This window comes from Lygodium microphyllum, chromosome 27 (assembly GCF_053477565.2).
Source record: "Lygodium microphyllum isolate KBCC chromosome 27, Lygodium_microphyllum_v1.1.10, whole genome shotgun sequence".
NCBI classification, from domain to species: Eukaryota; Viridiplantae; Streptophyta; class Polypodiopsida; order Schizaeales; family Lygodiaceae; genus Lygodium; species Lygodium microphyllum.
Genome location: NC_141161.1, coordinates 34,876,828 through 34,895,993, shown reverse-complemented (window position 1 = coordinate 34,895,993; position 19,166 = coordinate 34,876,828). Strand labels below are relative to the sequence as shown.

The 19,166-nt window shown below is 40.1% G+C and overlaps 1 protein-coding gene across 3 annotated transcripts; it reads right to left on the bottom strand.

Annotated features, from left to right (window-relative positions):
* Positions 1 to 1,223: 1,223 nt before the first annotated feature.
* Positions 1,224 to 9,370, bottom strand: LOC148012206 (uncharacterized). Of its 3 annotated transcripts, XM_087668949.1 has the most exons (7): positions 9,121 to 9,370; positions 8,876 to 9,016; positions 8,728 to 8,794; positions 8,106 to 8,407; positions 7,742 to 7,933; positions 7,497 to 7,643; positions 1,224 to 1,751 (listed from the first exon to the last, which is right to left on the bottom strand). In XM_087668949.1, the coding sequence occupies exons 2-7, from the start codon at positions 8,903 to 8,905 to the stop codon at positions 1,374 to 1,376; spliced, it is 1,116 nt and encodes a 371-aa protein (XP_087525075.1). In that variant the 5' UTR covers positions 8,906 to 9,016; positions 9,121 to 9,370; the 3' UTR covers positions 1,224 to 1,373. The 3 variants fall into 3 exon arrangements, with proteins under 3 accessions (XP_087525075.1, XP_087525076.1, XP_087525077.1); XM_087668950.1 differs by lacking the exon at positions 8,728 to 8,794 and having other exon boundaries at positions 1,225 to 1,751; positions 8,872 to 9,016; positions 9,121 to 9,369; XM_087668951.1 differs by lacking the exons at positions 8,728 to 8,794; positions 9,121 to 9,370 and having other exon boundaries at positions 1,226 to 1,751.
* Positions 9,371 to 19,166: the final 9,796 nt, after the last annotated feature.

Here is a 19,166-nt window from a genome sequence, read left to right as displayed (position 1 = left end):
GGTGCATCTACATGAAGTTGATCATGATGCTTTAGCGAATCTCCAAAACAATTTTATGCAATTCACCAAACATGTACCCTTTGCAATGATTGCACAAGAGTGTGGAGGAAGGAATGCAAATGAGATCTAGATAGAGGTGGGTTTCGGACCCCTCGAGTCCAATCACGAATGGTCACATAACCACTTCCATACACATCCCCTCTCTCAGTGCCACTCTACCAAGCCCCACTTGCCAAAAAGCAATGCTACAATATACAAGGTCACTTTGTTATCTATAGGAACTCATAGCATAAGCTAAAACTTGACATTGTGAAGGCACTATATATACTAGAGCACTATTTTTAGATAATAGCATCTAAGATTTCCCGGGAGTTGTCTCCCAACTCCTAGGCAACCTCAAGGGTGATGGCTCTGATCATAAAAATCCCACTCCCAAGTCCCCATGAGCCTAGCCGTGACACTGCTCAAGAAGCCAACTAGGGGAGAGGAATGAAATATGTTAAGAGAATGATGAAGCTGAGGGCGAGAGGGGAAGTGTTCCACAATCTGAATGAACTTTGAAGTACTCCGTCACCTGTACTAATAGGAGTTACTACTCTGAGACAACTAAACACAAGGCAACAGACTTCGGTGCAACAAAAGATTGTGTCAGTCTCAGACTAGGGGTTTTCATTGTATGTGCTTTAAGTGTGTTGGGTGAAGCCGGATGTAGGGAACAGCTGCCATGCTTATATCGAGAGCAGTAAGGTCAAGGAGGGGAAGGTGACAGGCAGGTCGGAGCTGCCACCTTCTTTAGAAGTATCTCATTCTCATTTTAGGGAGCATCAAAATCTACTTAACCCAAAATAAAAGCCATGTTTAAGTCAATATTAAGGCACTAGTCATCTAAGTTCTAGTAGAACAAGAGGTTGGCACGTTACCTTTTTTCATGCATAGTGGTGGGGAAGAAGACGCATAGAATATATCCATATGGGGTTGCCTTTGGTGGCTTGTTTACCCACATACAGCTAGTGTGCTTGTAGAAAGTAGAAATGAACCGCTCCAAGAAACTTCTGTTATATAATTATTGCTTGCTTAAGGAGAAAAGGGTCATCTTTTCACCTCCTTATGTATTTGCCTATAACAGATCCAAATTTGGCTTCGTGTCATCCAATTCCAATAGCTATCCAATCAAATCCCCTAGAAAATTCTCACTTCAACCAGACGTAGAAGTAATAAGCATATCATTATGAAAATTTGAATGATTGAAATGTTCATGTACTGCTACTCTATGCAATCACTTCTTATAGGTAGAGCTCCTAGTGCTGTGAACTCTCAGCAAAAATGAATTAGATATACCATACAAATGGCTTTCAAGATCATGTAAAACTGCATTATGTGGCTAGGAGATCCTTTACAGCATTGTCAATGAACTGTGTATCAGTGACATTAAAACCTGCCCCTGCAAAATGGCCCCAAATACCAGGAATCACCCTAAACTCAGCTGAAGGAATGAACTGAACTTCATATTCTTCATCCTCTGGTGGAAAATATAAATCTCTCTCTGCTGACATGACAATTGCTTTGGCCTTTATAGAAGCCAAGGCTTTCTCAAGGTTTCCTTCAAATCCACATGTTTGCCCCACGTTGTTGTTTTTCCAGGTCCAAAGCATCAACAGGAGATTGTTTGGGTCTCTACGATCCAAGAAAAATCCCTCCCAAAACCCGACCAAAAAGTCTTCGAGGCTATTGTAGCCAAGCTCTCGCCAAACCTGTGCATAACACAAAATGCACAATGTGCTGAAACTCGAACTTTGTCAATCATATAGCAACTGTGGTAACCTCATGCAAATGATTGTCTTATAACATGCATATTAAAACATTAACATGCCTGCAACATATTCGGAGCTCACCAATCAAATTGCAGAATGAAGAGGTTTCTTTTTGACACTCCTTATGTTCATCACTAATTAAATCAAGGAAGAAACAAATGCTGAAACTCAAACCTTGCCTGTCATGCAGTGGCATTAGTATCAACCTATAACAACATGGCAACCTCATGCAAACAATCATGTAGTAACATACCAGATTAAAGCATAACGACATGCCTATACCATACCTGGAGCTGGTGCCACTAAACTACACAATAAAGGGGAAAACGTTTGTACTACAATTTCCTTTTGACATGCCTTATGCCTATCACTTATTGAATTCGGGAAGAACTAAAACCACCTATAGACCACACAACTAACCTACAACAAGTAGCACAACCCACTTTTTTATTCCAAAACACCTTCAACAAAGCTTGCATGGAAACTCATTTCAGTGAAGCAGGAAACCTATAATACATCCCCCTAACTATGGAACACATTTCCTATCCACCCAAGGCTCAAGGGGAAAAACATCTAGGAACACGAGTATACATGCACATGCTACTATGTAGCCATAATGAGGGTGCTGATGAAAGAGGGAATAGAGTCACCATATGGTGTCTGGGCAAAGAAGGCAAGAAAGAGAAAGCACTAGGGCCCTATATATAGAAAACTGTAAAATGTCTAGCTGAACATAAATTGTCTGACCACAAGACAACTGGCCAGAATGGACAAAAATGACCAAACTCGCCACAAGCTTGCAGTAAATGTCAGAGCTCCATGACAGCTCACAACCAAGAGATGACATACAAACATATTGCTAACACCCCCTTTCAGACCTTGAATGGGACATTGAACATGCCAAATCTAGAGCAAAAGTTAAAAACAAGATCTCTAAAAGAGATCCACCAAGGCTCAGTACTCCACTTCTGAGGAAGTCCTTTAGGCCACCTCTATTGAACTTGCAACTCCACCTTAAGAGCTCCAAAAAACATCTCTGATCCAAGAAGTGGTTGCATAGGATTCCTACTAAATACATCCGAATACTGACATAGAGAAGTGGGCTTGAGAAGGAATGATTGCCACAGTCAATCCTCATCGAAAGATAATTGGCATGAAGGAAACTCTAGAATGAAGCCCTCCATAGAATCGTTAAGGGGAATCATCAACTGAGAGCATCTTACGTTTCTTTTCTAGGATGATGCAGTGGGCAAAGGTCTTCTGATGGTAGAGAGAGGCTAACTTTGTCCACACTTCCTATGATCCGAAGTCTGTGCACATGGACAAGGATAGAATCTTGTAAGCTCATGAAAAGGAAAGGGCTAGAGTTAAGCCAATCCCATAGAGCAGCTTGGTCCATCATGGAACCAATGTGGGGACCCTCCATTGGATGAGAAATAGGGGTGGTAACAAAATCCCAAAGATCAAAGGTATCAAGGAAGCACTCCACTTTACACGACCAAGGGAATAGTTTGACCCATCAAGGCGATCTTCTTTTGGTAAGGAAGGAAGCATGGGCACTTGAATAGGAGGTGCTATCACAGCTATATGAGGGCCAGAGATATGGGTCCTATAGGAAATATGTAGAGAAGCAATGGGAGGAGAAGGGGACTCTGATCTTCTCAACCTAGCAGAGTGAGAACGAGGCTCTGAATGTTGATCTTTGTGTCCCTCTTTGCGACGATCTCACTAGTGTGACAACCTATCAAGAGAAGGGAGAAGCTCCTCTTTAGAATCCTCAAAAGCATCAAACTAGTAGAAATCCATCTTTGAAAACTTGCAAACACACTAGGAACTACACTAAACTCTGAAAAAAACTCAATCACTAGTCAGTCCTTGCACACAGCCCAAGGGAGGAGTGAGGGCACCAACTCAGGCCGATGATATGTGGCAGCACTGGAAGACGAAGGAATGACTTGGATGTTGGAGTGTGCCAGAAACTTGCAAGACAAAATGATTTGTCAACTGGGCAGGCTGCATATAAATAGCAAGAAATGCCTAAATCTGGCCAACTTGGTCAAAATGGAGAATAAAATAATGAGAATGCCAAGAAAAAATGCTGATTTCCATCATAATGCTGATCGCCTCATCCCGAGATAGTGTGAACATAGTCGAGACCTACTAAAAAGGAAATGCAAAAGCTAGAAACTAAGCAAGCAGTGTTAACACACCTAAAACCCCGACTACAGAAGAAATGCATGCTCTAGAAAGAGCAACCTCCTCTGTCAAAACACATGATAGACTAAATGTTAGAGCTCCTAATGTCCCCATCTGACTCAAACTGAGGCTCATAGGTAGGAGATGACAGTGCATGACAAACATGACTGCTAACAAATAGGAAGGTCTTATCTCAAGTAGAGGCAGTGTCTAATTCTGTACAGTAGATTCTAGAGAAGAGATACATGTGTGAGAGATGCAACAGACGCTAGTTTATGACATGGTCTACCAACAAGCTTAGGGATCCAAAGCATAATATGGTTCAAAGGTACGTGTGCATGGCTCAAAGGCTGATCAAAGGTCAAAATTGCTCAGAGGCATTGTGCACATGACCAAGGGTATGATTTAGACGTATATATGCATGGCTCAAAGGCTAATAATCAAAAGTCAGCATGATTGAAAGACAAATACATGTGATCAAGGGCCCAATATTCACGTATAGCTTTTGGGCTCAACTCAAATTTCATACAAAAATTAGTTGCAACCCCCCGTGAAACATAACTCCTAATAAAATCATTAAGAAAATAAAATAAAATCTTTTTGGATAAAATCCAAGCAAAGTACCCCATGCAATGACGCATGCAATATATTTGTTGGAAAGGTCCTAATGCATGTGAACGCATGGTCAATGTCTAACTCCAAATATTTTTATTTTTTGAAGTACTTTTTTTTAAAGGCATATTTAAAAGGTTTTTGTCATCATTGCCTAAAGACTATTAGTGAACAAAAACAATAAGGGCATTGTTAGATGTTATAGGTGGTTCTTCTAGGTCACTGTCACTATCCAATATGGAGCGAACAACTACATAATTTGTGTATTGCTTGTCCTTCTTTTTGTAGCATTGATTAGCAATGTGACCAATATGTTTGGAATACCTACATTTTGGTGGTTGGATCTTGGTGTAGAAGGCTTTAGGGACTATATCTACATATTTCGTGCTCCTATCAACCCATCTCTTCCTACTTAATTTCCCTAGCCACTTTAAGAGCTATCATGGTCTCACTGAATTTATCTTATTTCAACAAACTATTGAGAAGGATAACTTTCTTATCATTGTCATCCAGACGACTATTGAATTTAGTTGATTGTTGAAAGAGAAGGCTGAAGTGATCAAGGTGTTGTGTAAGAGATACAAAGAGATTATAAGAAACACTCAATAATTGCATTTTCAAGAAAATTTAGAGTTATTAATGTCACCCCCAAATGTAGTATGGAGACTTTTCCATACCTATTTTGCTATTTTGGTAAGGTTGAAGTGATAGAGAAGATTATCAGAGGGACCAAACCCGATGATGGCGAGAGCACTCTCATTTTTTTTGGCCAAACTTGATGAAACCATTGATGCCCTCAAATGTGCTTTAGTTCTTAAAACACCCCCTAGATTCCAACCTACACACGAGACATGACACAAGCCATATCCACAATAAAGGGATTGGACATCAAACTCACCTACCAACCATATGGCCAAACGAGCTCACCACCGAGCCTAGGAGCTAGCAGTCATTGTTAAAAATTGACACAAAGGCACTTGTGGTTTATAAAATTGTAATAGTATTGAATGGATGATGCCTTGTGACACTATATCTCATGGGTAGCCACTCTCATGTTAAAACAAGTAATATTTACTAGCCTAACCTTAATTTTCTATGTATCTTTTAATAACCATACAAAACACCCAATTTTATCTGACATTTTTTTGTGTATGTTCAGTACTGTACTAAGTCCATGGACTGGATGGATCGTACCTGAATACCTAGAGGCAGCAGTACTGTTGTGGGGTTGACACAGGTCAGGTTTGATGGCAAACTGGCAAGACAAAGCAGTGCATCTAAAGTAGAGGTAGCACAGGTGCCACTGTGCTCACAGATCAGGGAGCCAGACTGACTACGCAACAACGTGAGCAAGACCGGCGGCTGACATTAGATAGGCTGATGTGGTGGGAGCACATTTGAAGGACAGTTGGGCAGCATGATTGAGGCAGAGCTTCTTAGCACATTTAAAGGACAGTCAAGCGATGAGGTAAGCCTGGTGACATGGCATAGTCAAGCGGCAGCCTACCAAGTGACATGCTACAGTTGACAAGTGAGCATGTTAAGCAGCATGAGGACAGAGCCTGTGGCAGTTGTCTTCAAGGGACAGGTGGTAGTCAGGTCAAGGGCACAGCTAGGCCTGACAGGAGGCAATAATTGGCGGGCAGATCAAGCACAGCTGGCGATAGCCTGGTGTGGCATGATAGGCTCAGACATCACGCCTACTGCAAATATGTGACAGACAAAACAGCCACTAGACTAGCGAGGACCACATGGCACACTGAGCTCAGAGGAGATCAACTGATGGCTCTTCTGCATTGATATCGATGGCAGCAGCAAGTAGCTCTGATGCCACTGTAGGGCTGATGTGGCAAGAGGAGCTAAGCAGTCATGGGTGAAGCTCCATGGTGGAGGGAGAAGAGAAGAGAGAGGAGAGAGAAAGAGAGAGGGAGAACTCTTGCACATACACCAATGAAAAGTAGATTGATGCATTAGTTTGATGATTGAAAGTAAACGCATAGGGGATTAACATATAGCCCTGAGATTTCCCCAAACCGTATACCTGAGCTCACACGCACACATTGAGGTGTGTTCACATGCTAACACATTGATGTGTATTGACAATTATTGAGCAGATGCTTTTCTCAAAAATGTGATGCACTTGATCGCAAAATTAGGATATTTTTTCCAAGCATTTATGTCAGTCAATACTTGAGTCAGTCTCAAGAAGCATTTGGGTCTTTCTGAAAAAACACATCAACAGCAGCACTTACCTTTGCAGTGTTTTACTGCCTTAGTCTAATTCTTGAGTAGAGATAATAAATCAAGGCTTCTCATTTCAAAGTTATGAGACACATCAAAGCATCAATAATTCTTCAACTTCAAGAGTTCCACAAGGAGCCTCATCTAAACTTTGTATCTCATGATCAATTTATTACCACAAGGCTGAGACTGCAGAAATCTCTTGTACATCTTTTGTCTTCATCTCTGTATTTGATATTGAATGAAATATTTCCTTTAGCTCCTATTTTGCAAACTACGTTCAGTGACCATATCTTGTAAGCATGCAAGATATACACAAGCCTGCAAGCATACAGCACCCAATTCCAATGATGTGCACCTTGATGACTATAAGTTCTTCTTGGCAAGCAGTACACAGGAAGTTTGCCAATTAAAAGACCAGCTGACATTCCTACATTTAAGCACTACTCTTATTCTAGTGTATGTATTGGATTGGCTTGCTCTTCTGTAGCAATGTCTGCCTGGACTACAGCAGAGAAGAAAAACCAATAAAAGGAGAATCTTGAATCTGACTATTTCAGATTTCAACACATCTAGTTTCGTCTTATAAAATGATACACCCCACGCATTGGGAGAACAGAGAGGGAGAAGCCTAACCTCATTCCAATAAAATGCCTGTGAAAAACCCCAGCCTGCATAAACACGGGCAGCTGCTCTGAGGCCTTTCTGTGGAAGGTCTGGATACCACCCCTCTTTGAAGTTGCTGTCAGCTCTTAATGCTGCCTCCACACCTTCAAGAAAGACCTGCCAGAAACTACCCGACACATTTCATTTCAAATAGACACATGAGCAACTGTCAATTTCCTAGCAATACCATGCTTTTTGGTAGTTGTGAAACATACAATGTTATGAGGACTTGTTCGAGCCGAACCACAAAATGGAAGTATCCGCTCCACCATCTCAGGATAGCTTACTGCCCACTGGAATGTCTGTCCAGCCCCCATAGACCATCCAATCACTAACTTTAGCTTGTTTATCCCAAATTCTTCAGCCACCAATTTGTACTGTGCTCGTACATTGTCCTCAGTTGTTACCTGCAAGAAGTGTGATAAGAACTTAGAAGTCAGCAAGAATAAGAGAAGATGCCATGCTGGCATTCAACACTCAAAAAGGAACAGAGGCAGAGACACAGAAACAAGCAGCACAGAAAGGGCAATCTCAATGCCTATATTACATCTTTAATCATAAAAATGCAGCATAGTAAACCTTTGGAAATCTAGCTTGGTTGTAAGGTGGAAGAGAATTGCTTGGTGATGTTGATAATCCATTTCCAAGCATGTTTGGGACTATAATAAAGTACGTGCTTGGATCTAGACCCATCCCTGGACCAATAAGCCAATCATTGTCCCAATGCCTGCCTGAGTACCAAGTTGGATAGAGTATAGCATTACTTCGATCATCGTTTAGTGTGCCCCAAGTTTTATAAGCTAGTTTTGCTTCTCTTAGAGTAGCCCCTTCTCTTAACTGAAAATCTCCTAGACTAAAAAATTCACACTCCTCCCTTTTGCCTGCATAATATGCACAAAGATATGTTAATGGTTTGATTGACTAAACTAGTAATAACCTCCTCCAACTGTAATTCATAGGTAAGAATTTGCAGGTTTATGAGATGGGTAGGTCGGCTGAGGCATGGAAACAAGCACTCACTGCCCCCCAGCACAAGGAAAGAGAACTTTGTGTTTATGACACATCATCAACTTTTGATGGGCTTGAACTTCAAGCAGCGTCCCAGATCAAAGCATTAGTTGCGAAGAGGAATCTAGATTTTGTTAGAATTGTCTCTGTTTAGTCGTAGCATTTTTTATTTTGCAGATAATTCGACACTAACATTGATTTTGAAAACATTTCACATTTTGAAAATTCGCAAACTTCTCGCCATGTGATGTACGCATTTTCTGTGGAAAATAACATCAAGTATTGGCTATGACGATGTCGTATTGAACTGCATAGACTGATTACAGATGAAATTCACCTACTCTGGTCCATTTTCCGAGGGTTGAGTTCATCAGACCGGGCGCTAGCCTTGCAGCTGATTAATCCAGGGTTAAAGATGTTCTTCCGGAAGCTAATGCACTTCAGATTTCTTAACAAAAGCTGCGTGTCCAGGGGCAATATCCCTGCAAACACAGACAAGCGAATTCAGGCCAACGCTTCAACACACAGAAAAGGAAAAGGGGCAAAAAGAAAATCGTATCAGGTTCTGTTAACGCTGGGGGCGTACGAAGGCCGGCTGGCTGATGCTGGAAAACGGCGCTGGCCATGAGAAGGATGAGAAACAAGCTGGTGATGGAGTGAAGAAGAGGACGGGTGTGAAGATGGTTGCTTGTCGTATGATGAAGGATCCAGAAGCCGAAGCAGAAGACGTCAGACACCATTCGGCTCGATGTTTACGAGCCGTTTTGGCGTCACCTGCAGATGGCAAGTGTAGAGTCTAGTCGGAGCATGTCACCTGCAGATGATAAGTGTAGTATATTGTCATGCTTTTGGCGTCACCTGCAGATGATACGTGTAGAGTCTAGTCACAGCATGTCACCTGCAGATGATAAGTGTAATATATTGTCAGGCTAGTCAGAGCATGTCACCTGCAGATGATAAGTGTAATATATTGTCAGGCTAGGCTGTTTACACGCCGCCAGTTTGCTCCCCGCCCGGCGCCCACTATCAAAACTCAAGAAACTGGGCGTCAAGTCTTTACACACCAAAACGGCCATTGAATATCTAAAGTATGTGTGGGGTAATGGCTAAGCTGATGCTAGTGGCCGGAGTTCAATTTCGGCTTGGCTCACCAATTTCTTTAATGAGAGGATTTTTGTCCTCATGTGAGTTTAGATGGTAAATCTAGTGTATAGCCTTGTGAGAGTCCCTTTGCAAATGATAAGTGTGGTATCTCATAAGTGTGGCAACTAGTTAGAGTGTCATCTATGGATATTAAGTGTACTATATCTAGTCAGATGGGAAGTATCTTGACTGGCCTATCCAAAGTCACATGCAAATGATAAGTGTAGAGTCTAGTTAGAGTCACTTGCAAACCTTAAAGACCCGAAGCTATATGTGTGATGGATGCAACCAGAAACCACTTTCGAACTAGTTCTTGGTTTTCAATTTGGAGGAGGTTTTCAAGTTCTAACATACAATTAAATACTATGCTTTTCTTGGGGATGGGATCTTTGTACTTCAAAAATATGTTGGAAATCATAGAAGAGTTCAATCTGTAGACGAAAATTTATTCATCTTGTAAATGGAGCAAGAGACAATGAGAGCAAAAAGTAGAGTGTAAGAATAACATGTTATTCATAAGTTGAGGCCTCTTTTGTTGGCAAATACAAAGTGTTGAGATCCAACTACCTAGAAGACTACCATTTAATATCCACCTAACTGGTTTGACCAAACTTAGCTCCCCTTTCCACCATATTAGAGATAATTCCTATGCTATAACATTTCTACTAATTGGAATTAGGATAATTTCAACACTCCCCTTTAGACTAGCTCCATATTTAACCACTAATATGATATTTTGACTACTAGAGAAAAATTCCTACCACTACTCCAAGTATGCCTGCTTGGTATTACAACTTGGCTACTATTCCAAGAAAGTATTGAGTTTGACATCCACTAAGCTACTATTGAAGGATGCTTTGGCACAAAAAAAAGGTAGGGAGATTTTATTGCTACTACAAAAGAAAAGTCTAAAAAGCCCAATCATACTCAAAGTTATCATGTCCAACATTTGTGAGAGCATTGGCCTCTTCATTGTTTATAGCTTCTTTAACTACATTTGCTTGCTCTTTCTTCTTGAAGCAATAATATGTTAAATGTTGAGTCTCCCCACAAATAGAGCACTTCATTTTGAAGCGGCAATCCTTCTCCAAATGCCCAAGATTACCACAATGATTGCAAGACGTCTTGCTCTTGGATTTTGAAGTAGATCCATTCTTCACATACATAGTTGCATCTATATAATTGTCATTATTTGCAAGTCTTCTTTCCTCTTCCTAGGTAGGCTCCACTTTCTTCAAGGCGATATTTGGTATATTCTTAACAAGGCTACCATAGCTTGGTGGAAGACTCTTCAATAGAACTACAATGGAGACTTCTTTAGAGATAGTCTTCATGTAGTTTGAAAAGGTTGAAAATGACATTCCAATGTCCATGTTGAGACTAAAGAACTCAATAAGTAGACACATAAGTGTACCCTTTCCCTTGGCACCAAATGTTTCTTCAAGAATGTCCCATGCTTCTTTAGAAGTGTCATTGTCATCAATGTGATAAACGTAATCATCCTCCATATTGAGCACTAGAGTGGCTAGTACCTTTTCATCCTTGGTGATCCATAACTCATTTTTTTCTAGGGCTCTAGGGCATTTGTCCTTTTGATTGACAACATTCCACCACCCCTTCATTCTCCATATGATCATTTAAGAGTGTTTGGATGTGGAGCTTATGTGCATATGTCAAAAGATAATCACATTAAGCTAGAGCCAAAGTCAAGAAAATTCATCTTTTAACCGAGTGGAAAAATGGATTGCCACCTTTAGGATCTAGAAGCTAGGAAGATCATACATAGTAATGATGTAATCTTCAATTAAAAAAAGATACATAAACAACCCCTCAAGGAATGGAAATAAGAAGATTTACTTTCCAAGATGCATTGCCACTTATCTTACTGTCACAAAAGGAAAATGCCTATGCACTAAGTGTGCAAAGTGAGGACTCGAGTTGTGCTTCTGTTAGCGAGCATGAAGTGGACAAATTTGATCAGTAGCAAGTTGAGAGCCCTATGGTGCCTCATGAAGAAAGAGTGGAGGTTGAAATTCCCACACTCAAAGTTAGACCATTGTGAAATATCTACTTGTACCTCTCATCCTCTTAAGAGATGTCAACCTAGGGTTGACTATGTGATACTAACAAATTTTAGGGAGCCATCTTGCTACAAATAGGCCATGACTCATGATGATAGGCTTAAGCGGAAGCTAGCTACACAATCAAAAATGGATTCTATCATGAAGAATTGGATTTGGGAGTTGATGTATTTCATAGAAGCATCCAAGATTCATAAATATGAATCAATACTAGTATATGCATTAGCTATGGGGTCCATATTTCATCATGGACAGGACCATTATTAGCTAGAATCCATAAACATCATTATGGTTATAAGTAGACATCATGCAATGTTTTTATGCTTCCAAAATAGACCTTGGAAGAATCATGTTCTATAACATTCCATACACATACAAAAATTTCTACATAAGAGCAAGATCAATCCACCAAATCTTCACAAGTCCTTTCTTTTATCTTCAAGACAACATATATACAAGAAGACTTTAAAACGGTCCACTTAATCTTCTCAAAATAAGTCATTCATGTGTACGTAAATATAAGAAAACATGTATAAGAGTAGTGTTGCCTTGTTTCCATGTGTATTCAATAGTAAATCTTCACATACAATAGCCCCTGTTTTATCGCATATATAGCAGTGTATACCCTATAGTATACTTGTATTTTGACCTTGATGTATGCTCCTTCCTTCCCCTCTAACCATGAGTAGCCTTCTGCCCTCCAAAAACTCTCAAAATACACACCTTTTACTGACAGAATAGGTGCAAATCACATTGAATTGTTGTCCTCTTCTTCTCTCGTCCAAATGATTTGAAACAACCCCAAAAAGCATGCCTAACTCAAGTAAAGTGTTCCCTTTTTGTCTAAGTATAAACACTATGCATATTATTGGTCCATGAAGTTTTGAGGCACATAAAATACTTCATGTTTTCTTCATATGCTAGACACTTGGAAAAGACTCACCGATAGGTTATCTAATTGGATTAATACTTCATGAAGACATGCAACTTGTGTCCTATATGGATACAGGTGAAAGACTAGTGTAGGTGGACCTTTACATTACTTTTCTCCATTGGAATTGCACATCCTCTATCATTTGTAGCATCTCTTAGCCTTTAGCAAGTTCAAGATCGTCTTCTTCATCATTGTCATCCTCTTCTATATTGTCATGATGAGTAGTCTCAAAGTTATGTTCGTCCTCTTCATAGGCACTTGAATCTTTTCTTTTGAACACCTTGATCCTCTTCGCAGCTATAGGGATCTTTCGACTACATCCCATCAAGCTCGTTTCTTTTCCTTCTCTTGCTTCCACCATTGAGAGAGAGAGAGAGAGAGAGAGAGAGAGAGAGAGAGAGAGAGAGAGAGAGAGAGAGAGAGAGAGAGAGAGAGAGAGAGAGAGAGAGAGTGTGTGTGTGTGTGTGTGTGTGTGTGTACAAGGGACTTAGAGAGTGAAGCCCTCTCCTAAATTCAATGCATCTCCCTACCTCTTAAATTTAATTCATCTCCTTCTTTTCTTATTCCTCTCTTCTATGTGTTATGTGCATCTTGAGGCCTCTATATCCAATTGAGAATACAAGAGTGCAAGAGAGTGAGGAACTGGGAAGGAGATGCTTCTACTCCTCTTTTTCTTGTCTACATTCTTTTGGAAGTTTAGAGAGAAGTATGATGCAATGAATCAAAGTTTAGGCTTGTGGGAACATTAACTTGGATCATGTGCCTATCCACTTTCCCCCTTCGATAATGGAATAAACAATGAGAAGACGAGTAATAAATGAACCTACTACAACCTTTTCTTTCATGAGAGAGAGACAGATAGACAAACACAAAGAGACACATACATACATACATACATACATACATGCATGCATATATATACATATGTATATATATATATATAGCCTACCCCTCCCATCATTCATTCATCTTCCTCCTTCCCTAGTAGGTGCATACTTTGACTCTGTCATCTACCTTTGTCTTTGGTGCTATCACCATCATCAGCCTGATGTGGTACCCTCAGTGACGTTATAGACTGTGTACAGGGACTAATTGGTCTCCTTTTGCTATCCCATTTGTATCAACATTCTTTCTTATTCAATGTAGATTACATTCTTCTTTTCTTGCAACCTCTCTATTCCTTTGTCTTTGTGTTTCCGTTCCTTTCTGTTGTGCACTCTCACAGCTTCCTATCAAACTTGTACTTGTTCTTTATCTTGGATTTCTTTAGTCTCAACAACCATTGCAAGCTATAGAAAACTCGCGGCATAGCAAACAAAACCTAAGCAAGGAGTAGAGAACACATAGCAAATATGAGAAGAACAGATATTGCTTTAATTTCAAATGAATTGATACAAAGATGGCTATATCCACCCGTTGTCAGAGGGGTTTTAGTTGAAAGGTCATATTCACCGGGGATCAAAGAGAGAAGGAAGTAGAGAATAGGAGATAGAAGATAAGAAAAGAATACATAAGAGGTACACAAGATAAAGACGAAGCTCAATGATTCAAAGCACTATGTATTGATAGAACCTGAGAAGATAAACAAAATCCTTGTCTAGGACTATCAGAAGCAATCTCCAAGCATTAGATCTCATGGATCCCCCTTGTAGACCAAAAATGCGGCACCAAACACTAGCTTCTTCTGCTACTCAAACGGAAAATCTGATGGTTCCATTAGCTCCAAAAGGGGGGTAAAACCTCATGACACCTACTTAGCATTTTACCAGATAGCACCTTCTTCTTCCCATTGGAGTGTTGTTTACTTTTTGCTTGTCACCCTATTCTAGAAGTTTCCTACACTTTTTTAGGATACTTATAAGAAATAATATCCAAAATATCAAAAAAGGATAAACTTATCCAAAAACCCCATATTTTGGAACTAACCATATTATGGACACTAACACAAATGACTAAGATGACATTGACTCTCTAGATTAATGAGAAAGCCAAATGATGATGCACTCTAAGGTTTTTCACACCGCGTCTATGTAGCAGCACAACATCCACCCCCTCTAAACCTACACATCCTCCGGTATGTGCTAGAGTCCTAGTTGTCATACTAGGCTCTAAGTCCTCCTCATCCTCTGCAAACCAACCATATCTCTTGCTTCTTCATCTTCCATATCTTCCTAGCTAGCCCTTGTATCATGGCCACTATTTTCCTCCAGTTCTTGCAACTCATAGATAGTAGATTCCCACCTCTTGAATAATTTTATTATTTTTCATGCTACTGGAAGTTTTATGGCTATCCCATCCAACTCATTTAATGCATAAGTAGCATTATCAAATACCCTCAACCCAATCGAAAGGAGTTAGTGAGGACCCCACCACCGCGCGCTAGATTTGCGACAAGAGTGACCAGATATTCTTGGCGAGCAGGCAAGAAAGAAAACGATGTCAGGCCGATTCCGCAGTAGTGGTACAGAAGAAACAATTGCCATTGGAGATTTGACGCTTGGAAAGGGCTGAGGCAAGAGGAAGACCACCAATCATTACCCGCCAAAGAAACACAAAGTGAGTAACATTCTTATACATGACCTGCCACCAATATCTTTCTTTGATCTTTGCAAAAGTAGCCCAAACACATGTATGGCTAGGCCATAAGCTTTCATGAAACTCTTGCATAACATTTACTTGTGAAGCTCTGTCACCCAGAACTCACAATGACATACCCTATTTCTTCTTAGCATGTTTCCACAAGTACCCATCTTTCAAGAAAAACCCATAGGATTTTCTCTTGATCTTCTTGAACTCCTCATCCCTCTTTGTTAATGTGATGAGGTATTGACCAATTCTCAGCCACTCTCCTACATATTTATCTTCTAAAAACATTTTTACACAAGATACATAACATCTAAAGTGTTTTCTCTTTGCTATCCAAGCTTCTATTAGTGCTATATAGCAACTCCTTGCATTGCTAAATTCACTCTTATAGTACTTGTACTTGATAAACCATATGTTGTATTTACAGCATTTAATGTTGTCCTTGCATTCACGAGAGCTATACATGTGGTTACAATGGCTACCAATTCAGTTTCACCAATCAAAATATCATTTTAAGCTTTCTGCAAGAGAATCGTATTCTTTCTCATCATCCATCATCCCATCTTCATTCTCATAGCGTGCTTGAGATAACATGTTTGCCACTAGGTTATCTCTTCCTACAATATGTTGAAATTTATGGTTCAAAGATTTGATGTAGGCAATCCACTGGAGCATAGCAATGTTCGGGGTAAACATTCTATCTCAATGACTATTGAGATTCAAGCTCATGCACCTTTGGTTTGGTTTGGTTATCTTAGTTGAATAAGGTTTGGGTCACACTGACTCAACTTCGATTACAACTAGGTTACTCTACTTCTGTATGATTGGTTGAATATACACAGTTGTATGTGGAAGATAATGGAAGTTTGGATAGAGAGCATGGCTACTCTCCTTCTTGCATGACCTTTGTCCCCCCTTTCTCTCTCTATGTTTTCTTTCATGGTGTTAGAGCCCATATCAAGCATTCGATCAGCTTCATCCAAGGAAAAATAGCAAACTTGAGAAAGGGATACCCTAGCCCTCTCCAAAAGATCTGACAAACGTCTTGGAGTAGCCATGAGGATGTCAACCCCTCTCTCCATCTCCTGCAACTACTACTGAGTGATTGAAGCACCCCCATATGTAAAAACAACTGGACGAAAGTCCAATAATGGAAGAAGTCGTTCCCTAAGGTATGGCAATGCATAGTCCCTGTTGTAATTTGGTTGATGAATAGGCACAGGGACCATTTGTGCTTGTGGGACTACCCTTGCTGGTGGGCCTGCTCTTTGAATCGCTTCCACTGTCGGGCAATAGACTTGCTTGATTTGCTGCTTCATCCATAGTTTGTTCATAGCCCTGTTGTTTGCTGGGGAGGCTGGTGGCGACCTCTAACTGGCGCAGTCTATCACAGAGTCTACTAGATTCACTTGCAAATCGAGCTTTTCTTCCTCCTTATTCTCCTACAATTCTTCATCCTCGATTGAGGGAAAATGTAAGTGTATTGTCATTCCAACCCCTCTTCCTCTAAAGTTTGACCCTTCTCTTCCACCTTTACCCCTTTGATTTGAGTAGAAGACATGGTTCCTACTATTCTTAGACCCACTAGAACTTGTATTGAGTCCAAGATTCACTTGTTCATGTAAAAGAAGTGCCACAAGTTCATCAAAGTCAGGCTGCTCTTGATGCACTGATATGGAAGTGTCAAATTGCTTGTACTCCTCTCCAAGACCATGGAGGGTAGTGGCCACCAAATCATCATCCTCAACTTCAGCTCCAATTGAGCCTAGTTGCTTTGCAATGGTTCTAATCTCACTCACATAGTCTTCAATAGACCCTCCATTCCTAGATATGTGGTTGAATTTTAGCTTCAATTGTGTCTTTCTTCCATGAGTGACATGGCCATAACTCTTCATCAACAAGTCCCAAGCAGCTTTTGGTGATGTACAATTTGCAATTTGCATAGCTTTTGTGTCTAACACACATAAGGATAGCCAATGCAAGACCTTGCTAGCTTTTTCCAACCATGTCTTATGTGTCTTCAATTGATCCTATGTTGGATATATCCTCTGGTAGCTTGGGCTCATCTTCAAGACCTGTGACTAGATCCCAATAGCCTCTTCCAATCAAGAAGTTTGACATCCTGAACTTCCATAAAACAAAGTTGTTGTAGTCCAGCTTCTCACCTACTATCTGGGTGATAGTGTCCTTCTCTCCAATGTTTGCCATTCCAAAGTCTTCAACTTTACAAAACAAGATTTGATGTGTAGATTCAATTACCCCAAAACGCCAATAGGCAATGCACTTCAATGACCCTTGAAATTCATAAAATATTTATAGTTGCTAATCTTCCTTTAAATTTCAGCTTTCCAACATGGAACAAGCATAGATAGTGCTGACAAACTCAACCAGAGTCACATACAACAGACTTGGCAACGGTCAAATCTATTACTGAGTAATAGTGCTTGAGGTTTCTCTAGCTCCTCTTGCATCTTTTCTCCAAATGGCCCTTTCATAGCCATAGAATACAATCGTAATTCTCCATCTAAATGGCTTTCAATTTTAGGCAATGGAGTTACGACATTCTGAACTTGCTATTGCTATGTCGTCTTTAGCATCTTCTTCATCATTGATGTCAACTATAGCTGATTCATTGTTCCTTGCTTTGTTTGGCACAAAGTTATATGCTACTATAACATCATCAACACCTTGTGATGCATTCTATGCTGAGACCTCTTATATAGCATACAATTGAGAGCAAACCTCAACTGCCAATGAATTTGTGCAATTGCCAAAGAACTTTGCATTCCCTGAAGTAAACTAGTATGATGCTACAATGTCAACTGCAATGTAGTGATTAAGAGCTAGTAATCCAATTTGAGGCCAATAAAACAGTGTGTGATAGTGAAAGGCAGGGCCTGTTGATGACATTACTGAAATCCCTTAGAGCACATAGCAAAAACATGTAGGAGTGCCCAGAAGCCTCTTGTGGAAAATATGGGCATGTAGCTAAAGATTACTACAAGAAGTAGAATGATCAAAGAGCAAGAGGAAGGCAACATGGTAATTATGCCTCATCTAGTGGTATGCAAGAGGATGACAGGTTGTTTGCTATGTAACATGTGAAAAAGGGGTTGCCTACACAAGGCAAAGCAGATAATGTATGGTATATAGGCTCAGGGCCACCTAACCACATGACTCCTCATGGAGAGTGGTTTGACACATTGATAGGAGGTGCTTATGGATATGTTTGCATAGGGGATGATATGCAGCATGACATTAAGTATACATGTACTATTCCCTTGATGATGCATAGTGACAAGAAAAAGTGTCTATATGATGTGTTACATGTACCCTCCATTACCAAAAACTTGCTTTTTGTGGGATAAATGGTTGAACAGAATCTACAAGTTTGATTTAATAGAGATGGATACTACATTGAAGAGTATTATCAAGGATACAAACTCATTGCTAAAGGCAAAAGAAATGGTAAGATGTTTCCATTGGATACAAAAATTCCAGCCTTGAATGTTGCTATGTATTTATATGACAATGTTGCTATGTATTTACATGACAATGTTGCAATAAGGGACATTGAGACATGGCATGAAAGGATTGGTTATGTAAATGTTCAAAAGCCAAAAAACATGCAGCATAAGCAAGTTGTACTTGGACTCCCTAAGTTTAAACATGTGGAATTGGGACATGTATGTCAATCATGTCAATTTGGGAAGGAATCAAGGCTTCCATTTATGAGGCATGTAAGCACCACTACTAGACCATTACAGATTGTGCATTCTGATGTATGGGGACCCTCATAGAATGCATCTCTTGGGGGATCACACTACTATGTGTCATTCATAAATGACTATAGGTACACATGGTTGTATGTGCTGAAGCACAAGCTGT

Bases quoted from the DNA above. Each gene is read 5' to 3' on its own strand.
- LOC148012206 (XM_087668949.1), bottom strand. From the start codon at position 8,905: ATGAACTCAACCCTCGGAAAATGGACCAGA. The intron at 8,408-8,727 runs GTTAGTGTCGAA...CATATTATGCAG, and splicing joins GAAATGTTTTCAAAATCAAT to GCAAAAGGGAGGAGTGTGAA. The intron at 7,934-8,105 runs GTTTACTATGCT...CACTTCTTGCAG, and splicing joins ACCAAGCTAGATTTCCAAAG to GTAACAACTGAGGACAATGT.